Source organism: Caenorhabditis remanei, chromosome III (assembly GCF_010183535.1).
Source record: "Caenorhabditis remanei strain PX506 chromosome III, whole genome shotgun sequence".
NCBI classification, from domain to species: Eukaryota; Metazoa; Nematoda; class Chromadorea; order Rhabditida; family Rhabditidae; genus Caenorhabditis; species Caenorhabditis remanei.
Genome location: NC_071330.1, coordinates 10,041,688 through 10,064,598, shown reverse-complemented (window position 1 = coordinate 10,064,598; position 22,911 = coordinate 10,041,688). Strand labels below are relative to the sequence as shown.

The 22,911-nt window shown below is 36.9% G+C and overlaps 8 protein-coding genes across 8 annotated transcripts; 3 read left to right on the top strand and 5 right to left on the bottom strand.

Annotated features, from left to right (window-relative positions):
- Window positions 1-418: 418 nt before the first annotated feature.
- Window positions 419-2,419, bottom strand: GCK72_010442 (uncharacterized protein; the record flags this gene model as incomplete). The annotated part of the gene is made up of 3 exons (XM_003110731.2): window positions 419-503; window positions 550-634; window positions 2,275-2,419. The coding sequence occupies 3 exons, from the start codon at window positions 2,417-2,419 to the stop codon at window positions 419-421; spliced, it is 315 nt and encodes a 104-aa protein (XP_003110779.2).
- Window positions 2,420-9,295: 6,876 nt separating this feature from the next.
- On the bottom strand, window positions 9,296-12,227 carry GCK72_010441 (uncharacterized protein; the record flags this gene model as incomplete). The annotated part of the gene is made up of 10 exons (XM_053727868.1): window positions 9,296-9,392; window positions 9,442-9,580; window positions 9,633-9,846; window positions 9,890-10,149; window positions 10,192-10,593; window positions 11,275-11,615; window positions 11,659-11,819; window positions 11,864-11,987; window positions 12,033-12,146; window positions 12,190-12,227. The coding sequence occupies 10 exons, from the start codon at window positions 12,225-12,227 to the stop codon at window positions 9,296-9,298; spliced, it is 1,890 nt and encodes a 629-aa protein (XP_053587445.1).
- Window positions 12,228-12,459: 232 nt separating this feature from the next.
- On the bottom strand, window positions 12,460-13,201 carry GCK72_010440 (uncharacterized protein; the record flags this gene model as incomplete). Its single annotated transcript, XM_003110884.2, has 3 exons — window positions 12,460-12,770; window positions 12,814-12,910; window positions 12,962-13,201. The coding sequence occupies 3 exons, from the start codon at window positions 13,199-13,201 to the stop codon at window positions 12,460-12,462; spliced, it is 648 nt and encodes a 215-aa protein (XP_003110932.2).
- Window positions 13,202-13,359: 158 nt separating this feature from the next.
- Window positions 13,360-19,624, top strand: GCK72_010438 (uncharacterized protein; the record flags this gene model as incomplete). The annotated part of the gene is made up of 9 exons (XM_053727866.1): window positions 13,360-13,452; window positions 16,683-16,798; window positions 16,845-16,945; window positions 17,062-17,113; window positions 18,240-18,787; window positions 18,841-18,978; window positions 19,023-19,275; window positions 19,321-19,402; window positions 19,454-19,624. 9 exons carry the CDS (start codon window positions 13,360-13,362, stop codon window positions 19,622-19,624), a joined length of 1,554 nt encoding a protein of 517 aa, XP_053587443.1.
- GCK72_010439 (uncharacterized protein) lies at window positions 13,588-14,741 on the bottom strand (the record flags this gene model as incomplete). Its single annotated transcript, XM_053727867.1, has 3 exons — window positions 13,588-13,757; window positions 13,806-14,576; window positions 14,621-14,741. 3 exons carry the CDS (start codon window positions 14,739-14,741, stop codon window positions 13,588-13,590), a joined length of 1,062 nt encoding a protein of 353 aa, XP_053587444.1.
- A 401-nt stretch (window positions 19,625-20,025) lies between the features above and the next one.
- On the top strand, window positions 20,026-20,498 carry GCK72_010437 (uncharacterized protein; the record flags this gene model as incomplete). Its single annotated transcript, XM_053727865.1, has 3 exons — window positions 20,026-20,100; window positions 20,146-20,261; window positions 20,318-20,498. The coding sequence occupies 3 exons, from the start codon at window positions 20,026-20,028 to the stop codon at window positions 20,496-20,498; spliced, it is 372 nt and encodes a 123-aa protein (XP_053587442.1).
- A 159-nt stretch (window positions 20,499-20,657) lies between these two features.
- On the top strand, window positions 20,658-21,580 carry GCK72_010436 (uncharacterized protein; the record flags this gene model as incomplete). Its single annotated transcript, XM_053727864.1, has 4 exons — window positions 20,658-20,945; window positions 20,997-21,173; window positions 21,221-21,347; window positions 21,396-21,580. The coding sequence occupies 4 exons, from the start codon at window positions 20,658-20,660 to the stop codon at window positions 21,578-21,580; spliced, it is 777 nt and encodes a 258-aa protein (XP_053587441.1).
- A 250-nt stretch (window positions 21,581-21,830) lies between these two features.
- GCK72_010435 (uncharacterized protein) lies at window positions 21,831-22,784 on the bottom strand (the record flags this gene model as incomplete). Its single annotated transcript, XM_003110787.1, has 3 exons — window positions 21,831-22,010; window positions 22,057-22,391; window positions 22,727-22,784. The coding sequence occupies 3 exons, from the start codon at window positions 22,782-22,784 to the stop codon at window positions 21,831-21,833; spliced, it is 573 nt and encodes a 190-aa protein (XP_003110835.1).
- Between the last annotated feature and the right edge of the window lie 127 nt (window positions 22,785-22,911).

Here is a 22,911-nt window from a genome sequence, read left to right as displayed (position 1 = left end):
AACGAAAATGTAATTGGTTATTTGTCAAGCAGACTTATCGTTCAAAAACTGATTTTTATAGATTTTTATAGAATACTGATAGATTTTTTCACTTTTTTTCACTATGTTTCCCAACGCTTTCATATAAATGATGTCAGAATCTGATCTAAAATCCTAATTCAACATAACTTTTTTCTGACTTCATTATGACCTTTTGACTCGTTTCAAGTTACGTTTTCCCTCCATTTCATGACCTAGTTCTCTCCCAAAAATCAATCTTTCGTCATTCCATTTCAGTCACCAAAATGCCTTCTTCCGATTCGATTTATGCGTCTAGAGTTACCACAAGAATCGAGAAATTTGACACCTGATTTCCGGGGACATTTTTGGAATCGGAAGAAGATGAAGGAGTACTTGTATATAGATATATTCGTGATACTTACTTGTCAGGCCACATCGAGAAATTACAGAAATCTTGAGAGTTGCAACCACAAATTCTCACTTCAGCTCCACTTTTCGATGTTCTGAAAGAGGAAGAATAGAAGGGATATTTAGTAGTTGTCTAGATACTTGTTATGACATGATCCATCTTTCAATCCTCTCGTGTGACATGTGTAATGAACTCCCATTGTGGGATGATCCAACATGAGACAAGCTGGAAATAAGTACAAGTTATTCAGAAGTTATCTGAGAAGAAGCAGGTCTCTCCCCTCGCGTTTTCTCGGTTCTCAGATATCCATTTGCCCTGTTTGTATATGTATTATGCACACTTAGGATTTAGGTGACTGGAGGGACGAGGCGGATTTGTTTATAATAATCTCGAGTGTATGGCAGACGACAAAGAATCGAATGGACAGCCATTGTTAATTCATCTCTTCTGAACAGAAAGAGAGTGAGACGGAAGACAGTAGTAACACCTCGTATAATTACTTGTTTTCCATCAAAATATGGCACTTTCGAAAGTAGAACGAGGATTATTAGGTCGAAGGATTTCGGTATTCCAAATTAGTTCTGACGTGAGAAAGATATGCTCATTCCGAAAAAGCGAAAGAATGAATCGGTGTCTGATATCACCAATTTCAGAAATCGAATTGATTTGGATATCTATTGGGACTAGAGTGTCGTATCGCGAGACGATTCCAGCTGATTCCAGCATATTCTCGCAATCGTCTCGTTTTGCTCTGTCTCGTTTTGTCCAGCATAAATTTCAGCATATTCTCGTTCAGCATAGTTCAGCAAAGTTCAGTTCAGCAAAAGTTCAGTTACAGCATATTCCAGCACGTTTAATTTATTTTTCATTCCCGCATAATTTCTTGCTGGACATTGCGAGAATCACGCGAGACAAACGTGAATTATTTTTCTGTGAGAAAAATAGAAAAATCTATGCTACAGTGTTACTTCCGTGATCTTTCATTGTGAATCAAGTACAGTGTTCCTTTATTTTGAACTTTTTTCGAAGGTCACGGTTCTCAAAATGTCAATTTTGCTTTATTTTCAACATTCATTTCGTAAAAATTTGCATGAAAGAATGATTAGAAACGTCAAAATTAAATTTCTTTATACAATAGAAGGACCACGTTCGTCTCGCGAGATTCTCGCAATGTCCAGCATGAAATTATGCGGGAATGAAAAATAAATTAAACGTGCTGGAATATGCTGTAACTGAACTTTTGCTGAACTGAACTTTGCTGAACTATGCTGAACGAGAATATGCTGAACTTTATGCTGGACAAAACGAGACAGAACGAAACGAGACGATGATGGATTCAGCTGGAATTCTCGCAAAGTGCTGTAACTGATTCTCGCGAGACGACACTCTAATTGGGACGCAGAACGCAATGTTCCTTATAAGCAAAAGCCATACCTCTTGCTAAGGGAACATAAATTGATATGACATCGCTAGATTACGAGGTGCCAAATTCAGTCCGAAATTGAATGACAAACATATACCGAATTATGGAATTCCAATGAATTACCTACTGTCACTACATTAAAGAAGACTCGAATCCTTTGATCTGTTCATTCCATAAAATGTGTCTTTGGCCTCACATCATCATTTCAATCAAACTGAATGTCCCTCCGTCTCAACGCTCAAAAAACGCTCATTAGAGAACCCTCCCATAAATTATTTCGTCGTCTGTTTGGTTGCTCCCTTTTTCTCTTTTTTCTTCTTGTTCTCTCATTTTGACTTGTACATAAATGTACCGGAAGTTCGGTCGAAGAAACAGATTGAGTCAATTTATGTGGAAACAGGGACAACACATTGGGGAGTTACCTCTCTCTCTTTCAACTTACATCCATTTTCAGTTTCACATACTCCATCTGTACATGTCACTGTTTCAGACTCTTTTGTACATTTGCAACGAACAGCAGCCACATGGGATACTGTAGTGAGTAGAAGGATTGCAGAAAGTGCCAGAATATAGTCAGATGGATGCATTGTTGAGAGAAGCGAAGAAGCAGCTGAAGTAGATCAGAATAAGAAGAAAATTGGAGTGAGAGAGAGAACTGAAAAGATGATAGATGATAATAGATTCAATGAGTTGGAAAATTGGATAAAAAGAAATAGAACGGGAAGAGAGGAGACGCAGAGAAGTCATGTTTCCAAAGATTTGCATTTGAGAAAGTGAACGGTTCGAAAAAGAGGATTGTATCATCTCATAAGAATGAAAATTGGAAAATGCGATTCTAGAATATTCTGGATTCAGCTTATTTAGAAAACGTGCCAAATAAGAAAACGATTTTAAATTTATTACACTTTGGATAACTATTTCTGACATGATTAAACTAATTTCGAGTTTAAATTCTCAATTCAACTTCCAACGAAGCCAATTTTAATGTATTCTGAAATCAGAATCTTTGAATGAGATTCGAACGAAACCAGTCGGCACTCAGTGAAATTGGAGAGGAAGTTGTCGTTCACGGGATTAGCAATTCCAGAATATTTGATATTGAGTCCTCAATTCTTCAGAATCTGGAACCACATTCCTTCTCAGTTCAACTAATTTCGTAATTCGAACCAAAAGAGATATATTGGAACTCTCGGAGACTCGTAAAAGTTATATATTCTGTGTGATTCAGAAGACGAACTTCTGGAGAAATGCCATCTGGTCACGACACTTTTTAGCAATAAAACGGACGGTGCATGGTTTAAAAATGATATATTTATTTATTGTTTAAAGGGAGGAGAAGAAGAAAAAGAAGATGATAACGAGTTGGAAGAAACGCCAGCTGCGAATCTTCTTAGTTCTTCTGGTTTAATTTTTTTTTTGGGAAAAACTCAAAAGTCGAGAAAATGGATGGATGAAGTGTGTTGGTGGGAGAAAGTGGACTGATCGGACGGAAAATAAGAAAAAATAATAGATAAACCAAAATGTTTCTCTCATTTTTCTGGTAAATTGAGAAACGAAAAAGAGAGAAAAAGACCTTGAAATCAGAGAATCGGTGCGATATGAGAAAAATAAAGAGTAGATAGGAAGGGGAAAAGAAAAGAATTGAATAAGTACCAATGGAATAATGAAGAGAAAGAATGAGAGTCTCCGTGGAAACAGGTATTAAAGAGGGAAACAATAGGTAGAGAAAAGGTTTATTAGTTACGGGGAGGTCCGTTTGAGGGGTGTAGCTCTCTCACTCGTGAGAATGAATTGTATAGGAAAAGGAAATTAGTCTCAAGTGGAATGGAAAAGAGTGGGACCACTTCGGAAGAATTAGGATAAAGAAGAAGTTGAAATGGAACACAGAATCAAAAGATGGGAAGTAAAGAAACTCGGACTGGAACAGTCTCTTTGATCGTGGAAATCTAGAAGAACACGTGAGACTACGGTATCAATAATATGAAACATTTCCTTCACGAGATTGGTTCACGGACCCAAAAATCAGAAGCTGATAACATTTGATGATTCTATTGTTTTTATTCCTACAAAAATAAACAGTTCCATTCAATCATCAAACAGAATAAACCTTTGAAAAGTCATCAAAATTTCCGGATTTTTGAGAACTTAGATTAGTGATATCTCAACGGGAAGTTGATTGATATTTCTAGAAATTATCACTGGTAACAAGAGACGTTGATTAAGATGGAAGGAAACTTTATAGAAGGAGACTGAGTAAATTCGTGTACTCCTGTTCCAGAAAACCTTAATATCTATATAATTACAGGATGAACTCATATCAATTAGACAATTTTTTGGATTTTCCCCAAAAAATGAAAAAGAATCGTGCAGTAAAAAGAAGAAGAAGAAGAAGGATGCAGAAGATGACTGAAGAAGCAGAAGAGGCAAACGCCCCGACTGACTCCGCCCACTTTCACCCGTCTCGCGATGAAGTTTGCCCGTCTAATGAATAGGGTGAATAAGGAAAAGAGAGCAAGATGTTGAAAGAAAGTATTGCAAAAATAGAAGGCGTCAAAAAGAAACTTCTAGGTAACGTCATCCGATCTCACGGAAATGGTTGAGAAAAAGAAGGAAAAGAAGCTCTTCAGTGGTAATCGGATTCGGAAATGCGTATAGTGCAAGAAGGGATTTGAGATGAAATGATGATGATGTTGATGGGTGGGAAAAAACTAGAGATAGAGGGTGTTTTTGAAATAAAAGGAGAGGAGATTAAAACGTCCCAATTGTAATCAGAAATAGATTAACAAATAGAAAAAGAGGGAAAACTCTGTGATGGGAGATAACTCGAATCTCTCAATTTTGTAAATCGATAGTTGAGTACATACGCTGTGTCTACATTACTGTTTTATCAAATTGACTCAACAAAGTTGATTCAAAAGGGGATAGAGAACCAGTGGGTTCGTTTAGAAGGGAGAATTTCGCACGTTTCAGTTGGAAAATCTGAGAAAAGTTATGTCTGTGTAGAAGGGCTACAATGTGAAAAACTATGCTTTCAAGGTTTTTTTCTGGAATTAAAATTTCCTTGAGTTTTACATTCATTCAGAGGCAAGATTCGGAACTGGGAATTTGAAAATAAGTCATGAAGATTTCCAAAGTCAAAACCCTGCCAACACAGCGGTTGAACTATTCTTCAATCGGAATTCCCAGAAAAATCTCTCAATATAATCGAGTTTAGTGTACCCTAGAAATAGCTGAGAGTGCCTAGAAGAAGCAAGGTCAAGAACTTTGATCTAATTTTTTTCTTGTTGGAAATTGGTTTTTTTCCAATCGGAGCATGATTCGGCAGATGACATATTACAATAGCTGGATGATAAGATGATCAAACTATCATGTGATCCTACTTGATCAGGATACCAATGACTGTTGACTCAAGATGAAGGAGAGTCTTCGATTAAAAAAGGGAATGAGACGAATCAAAAATCGAAAAACGTACGACCAGAGCAGAAAAACTCACAATATTCGATTATGTGTGGCTAATTCGATGTCGAGGGAGTGCGTGACTCTCGAGTTTTTCAACGAGAAAAAGGAAGATTGGAAGAAAAAAGTGAATCCCTCCCAGTCCAGATTGACACCCAATAATTACGACCGATCCGATTTCCTGTTTTTCGTTAAAAAAGAGAGAAAAAAAATAAATACGGGGAAGAAGAAGAAGGAAAAACAAAAAAGGGAGAAGACGAATAAGATGGAAGAGCTTCCAAAACCAGGAACTGTTGCATAGAAAAGAGATAAACAATGAGAAGAGTCACCTTTTAAACTCCTGATGATCTCAATGTTTATTCTGAGATTACCACTAAATATTAACAGATATCGAAAGAGAAGAAAATGGAGGTTGAAGATAAAAAAAGTAGAAGAAGAAGACGTTATTGAAAAAAAAAAGTAGAAAAAGAGAATCCGGAAATCGGAGACCAACTCGGTTTTCTCTCAACACAAGAAGTCTTCTTCTTCGATTTCACATATGTTGAAACACCGGTGGAAATGGAGAGAAAAATCAGAAGAGATGGGAGGAATGACAAGAAGTTCCTACCAGGAGACGGCAAAAAATGAAATGCGTTTTTCTTTTTTACCTCATCTTTTTTGCTCTCCCGAACACTTTTGATCCCACTCATACATCAACGGGAGTTTAGAAAATAGAAATAGAGACCTAGAATGTTAGATGATACGGGGTGGGATGGGGAGGATTGACAATGAAACAAGAGATGGGGGAAGAGTAGTGGAAGAGAGTCAAAACTCATGTTTGAGCAGCAGTCTCGACCTTTCCGAAGAATAATACAATTGGACATTGTGACGTGGATATTTATTGTATTTGAAATCCACAAAAATCCAAAAATCAAATACATATTAAGAGAAAAGGAAGTTAAAATTAGACGTTAGAGTAAGACAGAATTGTGTGGGAAGGAATGACGAATGAAATCTGAACTCTTTCGATTCGCATCAACAGTTACACTTATTACAAAGAACAAGGTTAAGAGTGTTTTCAGTTCAAATTATTAATGGGTAAATGAGGGTCTCAATGGTTGAAAATTGTAATTTCGGAATTGCATTGAAACGAAAAGCGATTTATGCTTATTTTACCAATAACTTCAGAGTTGAATCTATTTTACATTTCCTGACAAACATCCAAATTGCTCGATCAGATCTTGAATCCTTACGGCGTCAGGTTTCAAGTTCCTTTTATTTATTCTAGACTGAATTCTGATAGCAATTTATAAATTCGATCTAAAATTGTTCAAATATATGAAAAACAAGAAGAGTCGTGAGAGAAAGAAAACTTCTGATTCGTGTGTGTATCAGGAAGTCAACTTCTTCTTCTTCACCTCTATATTTAATGACAGGTTTCTGTCTGAAATAATAATTTCTTCTTTGCCGTCAGAGCTGACGTGGCAAATCAGTCTTATTGACGAAAAAAGTAAAGGTGAAACCAAATAAGAGAGGAAAAAAAGTACTTCAAAATGCATTGTTCTGATTGAATGCATTGCTCCGGAAGAGTTTTTGAATGGCTTATTTTTATGAGAACCCCCACTCAGAATACTATTAAAAAGTTCAGATAAAGTTTTAGTGTAGCTGTAGTTCTCCGATTTATGGTTTTGATCTTTAAATTGATTTCATTTTTCAGAATAGAATGATTCAATTCCAGAATGAAATTATATTATTCTCATCTCGGGCGACACAAAATAAATAGAACGAAGATTGTTATTTTCCCGGCTGTTAATAAGCATTCTTTTCAATTTTCATCCAAATTGGAATGTGCAGAAAAATGTGAACTAGAAACGGGAAGGAAATTCAGGAATTCAAAAAGTGTCTCAATTCTTTTCTAGATTCACAGATTCTTCCCAATATGAACAACTTAAAGAGACAACTGGGAACTGTGTGAGTCCAATAAAATTTTATGATCAGTATTTTTTCATAACTTCTGACCATTGTAGGTGAAATAAAACGGAAATACTCAAGTTTTCAACTTTTGAAACGAAACATCTACTGACCAGTTCCCGCTTCGAATAGAATCATAAAACTGACCCATAACTGTATGTATGAACTTTTCACCTCTCCGAAAAATCAAAGAAGTGAAAGTTTGTAACGGAAATAAGCAAGTGAAAACTTTTCCCTTCCACGGAACCTACGTACGTCATTCATACTTCTGAATTCTATCCGGTTGTGTTCAAATGAAATTTAAAAGTTCAAAAGTGTTGAAAGATGTTTGAACGAGAAGTTGAAAAAGCAACAAAAAAAAAGAAAATAAAAAAGGAGTTTCTGGCTTCAAAACGACACAAACACTCGCGAGTTTCGGGACGACGTCTCACCGCAAAATTAAGTTTATCTATCTTTAACACGTTTTCTTTTTGAAGAAACAGACGAAGGAAAACATGGAAGTATAGCATGTTATAATCAAATTTACCCTTTTAAAATTTCAAAACTAACAAAGTGAAACAGGGCGGAACATGAACACATAGAAGGACACTCACTCGATTTGTCGACCTGAATGAATCCATTTCTGGGTCTCTTTGAGTATTTGTGGATTCTGTAATTGGTGTGTTCTACTCCAACTGTTCAATGAACACGGAAAGGTGTCTCATTGACCCTCCAAAGATAGAAACTGATTGGTTTGTTGAGGTGAAAATAGAACAGAGAATTAATCCAGGAAAAGACAGTTTTTATGAAAAAGAAAGTGAAATGGGTTGAGGAAAAATGAGAAAAGAAGGAATAAGGACGGCTCCTCTCTCGATTTCAAAAAAGTGAAATAGGCGGGTCGAGTGTGTGATAATCCAAAGTATGCAAATAGGAAAAGTGGAAGGGATCGGTCTTCCCGGCCGACTGGCGGCGGTCATTGAAATTGACGAGTGTGGGAAAAAACGAACTTATAAGAGGTTGAAAGAAGAAAAAGAGTCTGTGAGAGTGATTGAAAACGAAACTAGATTATGATGTACTGTAGACCGTATACTCTCTAGAAGGGCGTTTTCTAATTTGTTAAATGTATATTCGTTTTTCCGAGAAGTGGAGAGCCATAATTTTCAGCTTTCAAGTGATATCAGTGTTAAAAAATTCGAAATTGAAAAACCAATAATCCACAAGACCACTCAGAGATGCATGGAAAAGAAAGGGCATAACTCTGAAAACTTGTTCTTTTATTTTTCAACGTCGTTCGATTCAACGAAACTTATTTTTTATTCGCTGAAATAGGTTTTTGTTAAATCCTATTTTGGCGACAAAATATATTTTCTGGTGATAAGTTCTGAGAATTTCCTCTCAAAAAAGACCTTCGTCTTATTCGAATCAAAAAATGTGAACAAAGTTTTGAACGTGTTAGAGTGGCTATCATGTACTACAGTATCCAAAAAAGCCATACTTGCAAATTTACGGCCCGGCAAGGCCCGAACGCCCGGGCCGGGCCGGGCCGGTAGAGAATTTTCAAGGCCCGGCTTCAAAAAAAGGTACCTATTTTTTACCAAATTTTTTTGAATTTTTTTGAAATTTTACATTAAAAATTTCAATTTTTTGATGCATAACTATCGTGTGATTGAATTCTGAAGTATAGTCAAAAATTCGATATTTTTGGGAAAAAAATTCAAATTTTCGTTCAAAATTTCAGTTCAAATTTTTCAGCCCGGCCCGGCCCGTTGCAAGTATGAAAAAAGCTAACACTTGAGAAAAAGTTTCTGCAACACTCAAAACATTCACTTTTGGAAAATGTACTTTCCATTAAACTCTCTAAAAGTTTTGAGCAGGCATTTCCGAATCGAGTAGACAGTTTTTTTCTCTTCACACACCCACATTATTTGAGAAATCGCCGATTTCCTGCTGACTCAGCCTCTCCTTTTGTGTGCATTTCCCTAATAATTGAATTCTTGTTTTTAGTGGTTTTGGCTGGTCTTTATAGTGGTAGAACAATTTATATACAAATATGTAGAACCAATAAATAACAAATCGATTTAGCAGAGAAGACAAGTTGCTCCACACAGATATTTTCGTTCGTCGTAAGTGTACATCGTATCATTGCAGAAGCCATCATCGAAGAATTGTGGACAACTTAATTGAGTAATTAGAGGCAAATTAGGAGAATTAGCGATAAACTTACTTTTGATGACGATCTCTACACATTGGAATACAGTGTCCACATACTTTTGGACAGTAGCTCTCCATAAGAGTCTTGTATTTGGAATGTTGACACAGATCACGATAATTCTTGCAATCTGGAGTCATATCCTCACAATCCTCTGAAATAAAAAATAAATGTTATTAACATGCCGAAAACAAAATGCTTCTAACCAGATCCTTCTTCAACCCTTTCGACATCATCACATCTATCACAAGTTAGTGAACAATGAGAAGCCATAACTTCAGAGAATGCTGGATGAGAGCAAAGAGAAGTGAACTCTCTACAATAGGTGTACTCATCGAAACAAGTTCCTCGGATTACTGTCTTCGAAAGAGAGTTTGACAGGGAACTCGGTTCGGCTGTTGTGATTTTTGGCATTGTGTCCTGAATGATTTTTTTTCGTAAAGTTCAATAAGAACTGGCTTACCCTAGTCGTCTTCAGCTCTTCTAAAGTAAGTTTTCGAACAACTTTTGTTGAATTGAATGAAGACGGCAAAGTGATAGAAGTGGTTGTTTCATTGTGACGTCTAGATGCGAACGTCTTCAATTTCTCATTCGAATCGAATGAATCTATTGTCTTTGGGACTCTTGATCTAGTTGTCGAACTTCTTAATGTAGTCGAAGTTGTCGATTTTCCGACGGTTTGAAGAAGAGTTTTCAAATCAACTGTCGTGATATTTGAGATCTCTGAAAACAAATTCTAAAACTATTTTTCTATAAAAATCCAACCGTTAGATGTCATTGGAAATTCAGTAGTATTATTGTATTCGGGGACATTTCTAGCTGATCCTACTGTTGTTGAGTTCCAGTTAAGTTTTGATCTGTATGCAACAATTGGATCAACAATAGTAGCAGTTGTGTCATGATTAACCGAAGGAGTTCCAGTCGAATTCAACATTTTTTCTTTTGGAAAAACACATTTTCTTGGTAAATCACACTCTTGTCCTCTTGCCAATTCATCAATTCGTTTCCTTGTTTTCTCTACTTCTTCAAATGTTTTAAATCCGCAAAATCCACACGTTGCTTCACATTTGGCTTTCATTTTTCCAAAATCTGATTCATTCAGACACAATTGTTTTTTCAATCGACAGAATGAACTTCTGTCTTTACATTTGATTGTCGACTTCTCACCTAAACATGAAGTGTTTCCTTTTTGAGCGTGAAATGTTTTTCTAAGAGTCAATTCAACACTGAAATAAATTCTCATAAGAAATCGAAATACTACTCGTTGAGGAATCTTGGATCATTTTGAAGATCCACATAATCTCAGAGTATTTTTAAGAGTTCACAAGTACTCATCACGTCTTCATCAAACTCACAGCATTTGTATTTTCCATTAAAACTTTCACACCAACTTGCTGATGAGTTGGAACTTGAGCATTCATAGCCACTAGATGGTATGAGTTGGCAGACTGAATTTCATAAATTTTCCGAATACTTTTAATTATTTAATTTCTTACGATTTCCTGCTCGAACTCCATTTGAACAATATTCATCAGTTGTATTATTTTCAACAGCTTGTAATACAGAAAATGATGAAAATAACAGATAAATTAAGAACATAACTAGGATGACAAAATTGAATTAGATATTGAAAGGATCTGAGCGGTCACTCGAATATATAGTACACATGCCGACTAAAAATATCAGAAAGAGAGCAGGTGTGCAAACGTGACACCGAATATCCTAGTGGACTACCGTCTCCAAATCGTTGTTTCAATCTGTACGGTTGTGTAGCGAAATGTGGTGAAGTAGAATGCCTGGAATAGATTTTTTTAGTAAAAAGCATAAGAATTGGAACATGAGGAATACCTGCCACAACGGAAACATTCAAAGAAGTAACACTTGATTGATGTTCTCTGGTAGGAGCGATTGAAATTACGGTATCACAAAAATTCAGAATTTCTTTACTGATTCCAACTCCTTCATCTCCAAGAACAATTCCAACTGTTTTTTTGGGCTTCCATTCATTTAAAGATTTCACTGTAATTCCAGCTTTTTCAGCTGCCAACGGATCACATGTCGCTACTAACCCTCCACTATTCAATTTGATAGAATCCCTGAATTCGTGAAAATTTTCAAATTGTTGAACTGGGAGATGTTCCAGAGCGCCACATGACGACTTGATCATAGAAGGAGTGATAGTCTTTGGTCTGGAAATAGAGAACATATATAGAAAATTCGAGATGTTCTAACCCTCTTCCTTTAACAAGACAAATTCCATCAGCTCCAAAATACCAAGCACTTCTTCCAATAGCTCCAAGATTTCCAGGATCTAGGACTCTGTCGACGAAAATAGATAAGTTCTTTGTTTCAAAATTTGAAAAGTTCAAGGGACTTGCATCCATACAAATTCCCTGAATAAAAATGAATATAAAATGAAAATCGAACAAAGCGATACATTATGAAGTTGATACTCCGTAAGTCTGTCCAATTGATCGTCTGTCAACGATTCCTTTTTTATACCCAATTCTTGAATTATTTGCAAAATTTCTCGGATCCGTGTATCCGAATCTGCCCGTTTTCTAAAGAGATCACTTTGATGTTATTTATATTGAAGTGGAACTTACTCAATAGCTTTCTTCAGATAAATAGAATGAAAATCTCGTTTTCCAGACCGGATTGCCTCTAATACGGCGTGTAATCCGAATAGAGCTTCTCCTTTTATTTCGGGAATTTCAATTCTGAATTTTAAATTTTTCAGGATTTTGAACAACTTACTCTTACTTTTTCGCTTTATATTTTTCAACAGATTTCTTTGCCATTTTCGCTTTTCGAAACAACAAATTTGGTTTGATTTCAGCGTAGTTTTGAATGGTTCGGGAAAACATCTGAATATCAGACACACAGTACTGGATCTTTATTCTTTCTGATATAATATATTGAACGACTTTACTCATAACTGGAGTATTTTTAAAATTCTAGAAGCGAGGCATTCATTCATTGATTTCAACAAATTAAAACAAACAAGCGTAAAAATATCAGGCAAAGTGAGATTCAGAGTTGGAGAGCTTGCAAAGTTTCGGCAGACTTTTGAATAACAGTAAGAAAATCGAAAACACGAGATGTGTCTTCGGTTGAATCTAGCTGAGAAGTTGCCCATTCTAACTTCCGCATAACGGCGCTTTTCGCTGATACAATTGTATCAGTATAGTCATTTCCGTTGGTGTTCTCAGCGATCTTCTTCGATTTCTTGACCACAGGTGCTGCTTTTGGAACGATTGCTTTTCTAGTTGCAGGTGTTGTTTCTGCTGAGGCGGTTTCCCGAGCTGGTGACTGATCGACTGCCTCTTGGAGATCTTCTTCTTCTGAAAGCATAAACGTTTATTTTTAATTTTTAAACATACAAACGGAGTGGTATCTCAGCAACGATATGTGATGTTTTCTCACGGAACAGTTCACATGTGACGCAACGACGAACACCTGTACGATCTTCCATTAGAATTCCCTGGAAAATTAATCGTATATAATTTTACAGATGTTAAAAAAACCAACTTACACTGCATGTTGGACAGTATTCATCGAGCATAGTTTGTCCTTTCAGCAACAATTCACCCATTCGTTTCGATACTTCATCACGAAACGAGTCACGAAGACGGATCGCTTCGTCATTATCCTCGTGAAATCCGTTGATCGGTGCCATTTCGTCGAGATAATTTCGTGCTGATGGGTGGGGAGTACGGTCAATCCAATGAGATTCCTTGGACGAAATTGGATTTTCGAATTTTTTGTGAACCATAAACCTTCGAAAAATCAACTGGTTTTTCGAACGATGGGACTATAAGTTGAATGACGTGATATTTTTCGAGACATTTTTAAAAGTAACTTGGATTCCTTGTCAATGGAAACAGGAAAAGGAAAAAAGTTGAAAAAAGAAACAATAAGATGGTTTACTCTATGGGTGTTAAACCACCAAGAAAGATCAACAATGATGTACATAAGATTTCAATACACAGAACACGAGCAAAGGCAACTTGGGAATTGAAAGAGGTAAAAAAAGTACCACATATATGTAACAAAAAATAACATGATTAGGGTAGTTTCGAAGCAAAAGGCCGTTGAGTATGTATATATTTACACTGGGTAAAAAATGACGGAAAACTTCAACGTTTGCATTTTATCGATTTAGTCCAAAGGAGTTCGGAAAAATGAAGCATCGGCTGAGAATTCTAACAGCTCCTCGTAGAATGGTGGCGAGCTGTGTACTTTTCCGTTAACATCTTTGCTGAAATGGTATCTCCAATATGATGCATCTGAGCAAACTGCCACAAGACCGGTAAGACTCTTTGCTGTTTCTGAAATAACTTTTTGGATTTTCATGAAATTTTGTTTCAAAGACTCACGTTTACTAAATCCGAGAGCCAAAACCTGACGATCAAGTTGAATCTTGAGTATACTGCTGCTTCCAAGATTCCTTTCGAGAACTGTCATTCGTTTTTGTGGTTCCGCATCTCGAATTCCGAAAACATGAAGAGTTCCTTTATCACTAGCAACAGCAAGATAACTGGAACATGGTGAGAAAGCAAGGCATTGTAAATGCGCATGAACTGATCCACGACGAAGTTCGTACAGCATTCCTTTTGTTCTCGCATCATAAACTCGGATAACAGTTCCCTTCGTTGATCCGGAAGCAACAAGAGTTCCCTGGCAATTCAACGCAACTTGAACAATTTCTGTGACATGAGCATCGATAACAACTGGAGACTTTGATTCACGGGCAGTGAGTGTGTTCAAATTCATAATTTGGATACTTCCCGTTTTGAAACCAGGGTAAGCAAGATAACAAGCTGATGTTGTAGGATCATAGCTCATCGCAGAAATTCCTTTTGGGTTCGGACGGATATCTTCGGATCTGATTTGATTAATATTGTCCGGGAACTGGTAAACGAACAGTCTGGTGGCAGTGAATACTGCGAGACGGTTGTGAGAAACTTGAATATTTGTCACCGCGCCATATCGTGATGGTGTTGTAATTTCAGTTTCGTCACTGTTGGTTTCCACGTTGAATACGATCACATTATTCTGTGAATATTTGCCATTCATCATTGATACGTAGCACACTTTATTCGATACTCCCATCTGCTTGGCAATTCGAACTGGGCCAACGTCCGGGACTGAAAAAACAAGTTGGAAAATCTGAAATTATCAATCAAGCTACCAAAGTGCTCATGCATTCGGTAGTGAAGTGGGAATAATTGATACATTTGAAAACCATTTCTATCTGCAGTTGTGAAACCCGACTGTTCCAGAGTGATGGCTGCATGAGATATAGTACTCATTGTTTCTGAAATTTATGATTGAAATACATGCGTTCATGAAAAAGAATAATTGGATGAGCAAGACTGAATATTTCATGCTAAAAAAATCACATTTAACCAGTGTGAGACCTTTTCTATTCGAATCTTGTCAACAAGTTTATCGATCGATTTATTGTAGCTTATTTTTTTCTTGAGAATAGCTATCAAAAATTAAACGAAAACGTTGAATCTGGTCTAAAAGATTGGCGATTCAAATGAATTCAAAAAGGAATGAAATTAAGTTCTTTCTAAACTTTCACTATGCGATCGATTTCTTTCTGTCGTTATGAAATTACAAAAAACGAGACTATTAGACATTGATCAGAGTACATTCAACTAGTCAGCTGGTAGAAGTTGAATGTGAGACAGAGAGAAACGGTTGAAGAGCGTCACGAGAAAGAGTGCACACACCGATGTCCGCAAATGCTGCAACTGACGAGCGACTGGCTATGATTCAGCGTTTTTTCATTGTTGAAATTCAGCAAAACTTTAGTTTTTAATTATTTTTTTTTCATTGAATGACAACTATTTAAAATATCAACGCCATCGGCTATTTAGTTAAGATGAGTTATAAAATTACTAATATATCGTTTCATTGAACTGATTCGATTTTTTTAAATCTTACTCACCGAGTTTTCCAGTCCATTCTCTTCGAAATTATATTTTTCTTCTGACCCGGCTTGATTTCTTCTGCTTTCTCTGTTCGAAACTAATAGAGCTGAAATATAGAAATAGGCAGAAACAAGACCATAAGCGGAATATTCAGAAAAATCAAACTTTGAATAATTTTCTACCGGTATAGATAGAAGAAAACTGAAATTTCGAGATAGATAAATGCGGTATTACTGTATTCCATTCGGGACCATGCCGCAGATTTCTCGACATGTTCCTTCAAACTACGGTAGAAAGCTTCAAAAAGCTTTAAAAGTCTGCAACAATAATTTCTATAATGCGTTTTTCGTTTTAAAATTTTCTTCGAAAACAATTATTTTCTGAGAAGGAAAGGTCGATTTAAACACTGTTTTGATCACGAATATATTCATAGAATATTCATTGATTATCCTTAGAATTGTGTTAGTGTAAATACTTGTACTCGGTACTGATTCTGTTCGTCGTATTCTTTTGACGAATTTGTATTCCAGGTAGTTGTATCATGACCAAAGTTCAATATTTTCTAGTCATTCGTACTCGATTAGTTATCCACTTCCGTGCATAATCCGAATCATGTGAATAAGAAAGAATCTTCAGCTCCAAAAAATAAATAAAAAACCACGCAAAATTTTCTCTCACCTAATCCAGTCGGCTAATTAATTTCTCTTCCTTTTCTTGCGTTTCATTCTTTTTCAATTTCACTTCTTTCTTACTTCTTCAATTATTCTAAGCCTTTCGAGTGAAAATTAAGCTCATGACTGGAGTTTGTGAAGAAAAGACATTAAAATCCAAACCCCGACAGCCTCATTCTCGCTTTCCATATTTCCTATCATGCGAAAAAATTATCGGATTTCCGGGTATGCACTCGTATTCTGTTCAAACGAGTGTGCTTTTCCTTTTTCAGCTGTTTCCAGTCTTGAAAAGCGCACAGAAGAGGGGAGGAGCTTGAATTTTGCGATTGAAGAGAGGCGCAGAGAGGCGCCGTACAACTTGTGACCAGCGTTTCTTCTCAGCTCTCCCACATCTTCGTTCCTCCATAAACGACCAATGGGGCAACTTTTTTCTTCACGGTCTCTTATAAAAGGCCTAACTTCTTTTTTCTCTTTCTCTGTGAAATATTTTCTATTTTTCTTTTAATAACGATTGTTTCAGATTAAAATATTATGTCAAATAAGTATGGAGACGAGGATGAGAGCAAGAAAGCAAAAATGCATTTAAAAGCAAACGATTTGGTAAGTTATACTATTTGATTCCACAAAAAAATTATTTCAGTTGTGTGTGAATGGCTGTGGATTTTATGGAACACCTCAATGGGAGAATCGCTGCTCGAAATGTTGGAGGGCACATCAAAATGAGCTTAAAAAGAGTCAAGACTTTGCTAAGAACAAGTATTAACTTATTCAAAAATTAAAAAAAAAACAGGATTGATTTCAGGTCTTTGTTAAGCTTCGACCAATTCCAAGAAAGAAGGAAATCAACGACTGAAAGCAAGTCTCGTGGTATCAAAAATTTATTTAAAGCATCTCCGATCCCTGGTGAGTTGACGTGCTCGAAGAAAGTAATTAGGTCCCTTCCCTTCTTCTTTTCAATCTTCAATATCTAATATCTGTTACAAGGAAAGTTTGGGAAAATTATCCAATTCCATTTTCAGAAAGCGGAGCAAGTTCACCGACTTCAACATCTCCTGCAAGCACACCAACAAGGTGAGTAAATACTATATGAGACTCAATAAGAATCCAGTTGTAAACTGATTTGCATTGTTGTTGTTTTTGCTTTCGGTGAGGCGTTTCGTATATTTTTGCCCGTCTTCGACTTCTTGTTTTTTCGAGTACAAGTCCCTATATAGCTGTGTATATTTATCGAGACCCCCCCCCCCCCCCATGGCGTCGTCGTTTTCTAGTCGTTTGTTGTTCTTCTATACGAATAGGCGAAGAGTTTTCTGAAAAAAAGAATTCATCAATATAAGGACTTTGTGCTTTTTCTACTTTCGATTCATTTAATTGAATTAGAAACAAAACACAATGGTTCACAGCTGAGCCGCGTCGTCGTCGTCGTACTCCCTGCTTGACTGAATACATAATGAGATGTGCTTCACTGCAATGCGTTGTCCTTCAGAACTACATTCTAAGGGCAAGTTTCGATCTGGTCCACTACTGAAATATAATCTTTCAAAAAGTATACCAATGATCTGAATGCTCTCGACTTCCTTCTTAAAGTATGCGTCATGTTTTTCATTGGAAAACCTAGTAATTCCGAGGAAACTTGAAATGAAATAGCAATCAAATCCGCTATTCACTCACTTCAAAAATCATCGTACTTCAGCCTGACTCATACGTTTTCCGAGTTCCCTTTTCCCAAGAAGTGTGCTCTCGTATTGGCACGTTTACATCGGTTTGTATTTTTGTGTTCGGGTCGTTTGTAGTTGTGTTTTTTCCCGTTCAACTAGTGAAGGAAGAAGAAAAACAAGAGAAATCCACTCTCAAACTGAACAGACAACAAACTCATACACGCACGAAGCGGATATTGTCATGTTTTCTGTTTTATCGCTACTCAGAGCTCATATTTTATAGCTTTTAAAGCAAAGTGTCGTCGTGGATGTGTACTTCATTGAGATAGAAAGAAAGGATATATTAGTCATTATTCGGAGAGTAGGACAAAGAAAGTACATAAATTTCAAGACAGAGACGAGAAGAAGGGACTGGACATTTATATGAAAACGAGATATAATTGAGTAGAAAAAAGAATGAAGAAGCAAACGTTGTCTGAATTAAATGATGAGCTTCGCACTACCAAAATTGTGCCATAGAGTAATTTTGAAAACAATTTCAGACGTCGTGACCTCTCACCAGACTCGTTGGAAGCCCGTAAGCATTTCACCGACTTCCTCGTTGCGAATTTATCAACAGCGATGGCTCAAGAAATTGCACGCTCTGTGAAAAACGCAGTAACGAAAATATGTGAAATGCGAATGAATTCTGATGAGATGTCGGAACTCGTAATGAGTTATTATCAATATCTTGGAGAACGGATTGGTGGACATTCTCTGTTCGATTCACCAGATTGTAAAGTGAAAGTTGAAGATGTAATGGATCAAGTGGAAAAGTATATATCAACATGCTGTTACACAACATTTTTTTGTGCAAGTCATGAAGAAGAAGTTGCTGATGTGTCATTACAGGATCGAATCCGTTCTCTTCACTGGGTTACCGCTGGATTTTTAGAGACAAAATTAGTGTTCAAAAAGCAAACAGTTCGAGACAAAATTGATGAAGGAATATCCGAATTGATTGAAATAAATGCAAAAAAATCGGCGTTTGAGAAACTCGAATGTCTCACCCGTTCTTGCAAAGCAGTATTTGAAGCTCTAAAAGAGAGTGGTGAGTTTTTTTTTTCTCTTGTAAGACACGAGATTCTCAAAAGCGAATTTAAGAATCGTCTATGTCGGCTGATGAATTTCTTCCTACTTTAATCTACATTCTCTTCCGTGGAAATCCCCCTTTGATTCAATCAAATGTTAAATTCATATCCCGTTTTGCCATTCCGGCTCGACTAATGAGCGGAGAAGCTGGTTTGTATCCCTCTTCAACATAGTAAATTATCGACTTTCTTCAGCCTACTTCTTCACCAATCTTTCTTGCGCTCTGGAATTCGCAAGAAACATGAATCATGAGAGCCTTCAAATGGAAAAAGCCGAATTCGAAGCATACACAACAGGGCATTTGGCTCCTCCTCTTTCAGTCATAAATTCAGCATGCAATCAAGCAATGTATGTATTGGAAGGAACTATTGAAACGATCACTACTGTCGTCAAAAAAGCAGGAGGTCTGGCATCAAATTTGACAGGTGTTCATGGAAAAGCTGATGAGTGAGTAAAAACGCGAAAATATTCAAAAATAAAATTAAGTTTCAGTGACCTGGAGAAAATGTTGATAGTCATCAAGGAAACAGTCGACTTCTATCCGACGGAAGAGTATTTGAAAATGAAAGAATCTGTGAGTTTTATGTTCTACATCTGAGTTTCACATTAAAATTTTGAGTTTCAGATATTTGGCGAAGAACAAGAAACTGCTGATCTTCTGGTTTCTCTATCTCGTCAATCTTCTGAATCTGGTCGTGGAACGCTCTCAACATCTGCTGATTCCGAACCATCAACTCCACAACCACAACTTGAACCATCTCTTGAGTCTCCGCTCGCAGCCTTCAGTCAAAAATAAACTGAATAATATGGTTTTCATCAAGAAAGCCCAAATCGTATGCCATTTGCTTTACTATTTACTATAGGTTTTGTATATATGTATTTTATTTTCCATACTCTCCCGGTGATAATTTTCTGCTCTATTAAATTTTAATGTTGTGCCAAAGCTTTTTCTCCGTTTAGGGTTTCAATTGTTCTAATTCCTCCGCTCGAATGCCTTCCTCATAGTAACCTTTAAATATGATTTGGAACGGGTTGTTTCTAGACCGATTGCCTTGTCGCTTCTTTTTCATGCTTATACTTTTCCTACGTGTCTATAATTTCTAATTTTCCCCGTGCACCAATTCTAATCGCGTTGTCACCTTGTCGCTATTCTGTTTTATTTTAACATTCCCATTTATTCGTGTATTCGTCCTCAACATGCTACTCGAACTGATTCTTCTCGGACTAGTCGCCTACCTCCTTCTGGCTTGGCATCGCAAGGAAGTCGAAAAAGTGAGTCACTTCAATAAATTTATTAATCAAACGTTAAAATTCAAGGGTGGTGAAGGCCTTGGAGCAGCCGGTCCTATTCTCGAAGAGCTGGAGAATGTCGTCTTCAAGATCATTGACATTTTCAAGAAACAGGCCAACTCTACGTCGACATCTAAGAGAGGGTGATCGCATCTTTCTCTTCTTCGAAAATCCTCTAGACTAAACACTTTTTTTTCAGTTCTACGAAAAATACTACCCCGATGTTCGCTGAGGAAGCTTCGACTCAAAGATCGTCACCGCGAATTGCTCAGATCGAAAAATTTGAAAGTGTTCGACAGCCAAGAGAGAAGAGTCGATCGAAACATCATTCCAGACATCGTTCGAAGATGGATAGTGCTCTCAAAGCTGCACAAAAATAAATAACCATGTCTCTCCTCTTCGATTTTATGTCAGGAATGAATGAATGAGCTCACATTGTTTGTTTAAATGTATTCGTAATTCAGTTTGGTTATGGCCGTTCTGATTCAACTATTTTTTTAAATACTGTATTCATCATCACTAGTTTTAGTTTCATCAGAATGTTGCGAGTGCTGGTTCGTACTGGAACCGAGTCATGCCGAGCAGTTAGCACATCTTCCGCTGCTTTTTCAATTCCGGTGAAAAAAGACGAACTCTCTGCGAAGGATGTTTGGGAGAGACGTTCGAAACTGCGTATTCCAAAGCTTCAAAAAGATGAGCAATTATCGTCGAAAGTGTACTTCGCACCAGAATGGGATCTCGAAAAGAAACCTAATCTGGACGAAGGGTTTGTTGATCCATTGAAAGGATACGGAATGACACCCGAAAAGTGGGAATACTATAATAAGGTGAATTCACAACTTTCATCGACAGGAGGAAAAAATGTTGGACGTTTTCAGGTTGTCTGGCAGCCAAATTACATCGTTCCTGAAACAGGACTTCCGAAAGCTAAGGAAGTGTTTCATTGCAAAGAGTCTGTTCATTTCTCACCGAAAAGAATGTGGGCTGCTTGTCAATTGGTTTGGAAAATGAATGTCGATGAGGCTATAACGCAGTTGGATATGCAGCAGTTGAAGGTTTCTCCAAGCAAACATCAACCTTGCTTAATCATTTCTTTTTCTAGGGATGTACACTATTAATGGAAACATTAAAAAAGGCGAAAACGAGAGCAGCCAACGAATTCCACATTGAATATCCTTCTCAGATGTACGTTGCTGATGCTTTCCCAGTTCAATCAAATATTGTCAAAGGTATGAAACTGATGACAAATGTTTGAAGAGTATGAAAATAATTTCCAGGAGCTCGTCGTCACGCGCACGATAACTGGAACACTATCAGATATAGGTACATTCATATTTTTGTTCGACTTGAAGAAGGGCCTGCTCCCGCTCAAAAGCAACGTCATGCAACGAAAAGCGGATGGGATCACATGGACGCATACTACAATTACCTTCGCTCAAGATCCGTCAAGTATAGTATTTAGTTCTAGATTTTTTTAAAGTTTTTGTTATTACTCTTATTGTTTTTTCTTTATTATGAAGGTTCAGTTTAAGAACGTTGTTCAAATTGGTAAACTTGTATTCTTAGAATTCTGAGGAATAAAATGCGGAAATGTACCGTAATCTATAAGTGGGCGTGAGATACAAGAGTAAAAATTATGCGAATCGATTAGAAGTTTAGCCAGGAAAGTATAAAGTGAGAAAATTTACATGTCGTGATTCATATTTCAAAAATTAGTCGGACAGCTCTCCAATAGCAACCTTGAATTTTTTGAATTGAGCACTGAACCAGCTCTTAGCAGCTTCAATCGTTTCTTCAGCTTGCCATTCCTTTGCTTTTCTGTTGACAAGATCCTTGAATTGCGCCCACATCTCCTTCAGCTTCGTGAGAGCACGGCACTTCCAGTCACAACTCTGAGAATATATTGTAAAAAATAACTAGCGAAAACTTATTGCTTACCTTGTCAAGCTTGTCACATTGCAGTGGGTGTTCATTTTCACAATCGGACAGAACGGGGATTTCGGTGTGCAAGTGTGCGATATCAGAGCAATTCAATCGAGTATTTCCTTGAACATCTATTCCCTGAAGATCTGGGAATGAAGCCTTGATCATACTGATAGCTGGGATCGTTTCGATGTCATTGCATGTCAATGCCAGAAAATGAAATCCACGAAGTGGTGATGAATGAGGAAGTGGGAATCGCTCCAGACCAACGCTATCGCATCTAATCACTGGATCATGTTCTGAGAGCTCACAAGTGCAACCGTCTAGACATGGAATTGTTCGTGCAGAAACTGTAAAGAGAAGGATAAATTATTTTCTTCATCCAATTGAATCTTTTGTCAACAAATGTACGATTTTAATTACGTAACGTCATTCGATATGACTGTTGTTCAAACAAGATTTTCCGCTTATTCATGACACTCTTTGTTTCACGACAAGGTGTTTAGTTTTGTGAGGCTGAATGTTTTTAACATACGAACAGAACGTACGTTCACATCTGACTGATGAAGTTCTCAGACTGAACAAAACCTGACGGGTTTTTTTTTCAATTAGAGAAGATTCTAGATGTTGGATATTAAATAGAGAAAATTACTTTTAAACATTAGAGATCTTGATTACATCTTACCTGAAGCAATGCACGAGAGGAGCACGAGGATCAATGCGGCACGAGTTGTCCGAGTCATGCCTAAAAATGAAATGAAATGGATCAAGAGAAGTGTCAAATTGGAAAAGCAAACAAAGAAAAGTGGACATGGCAATAGAGACAAACAAAGGGAGTAAAGGGTCAAAATGGCAATACCCCAATGAATG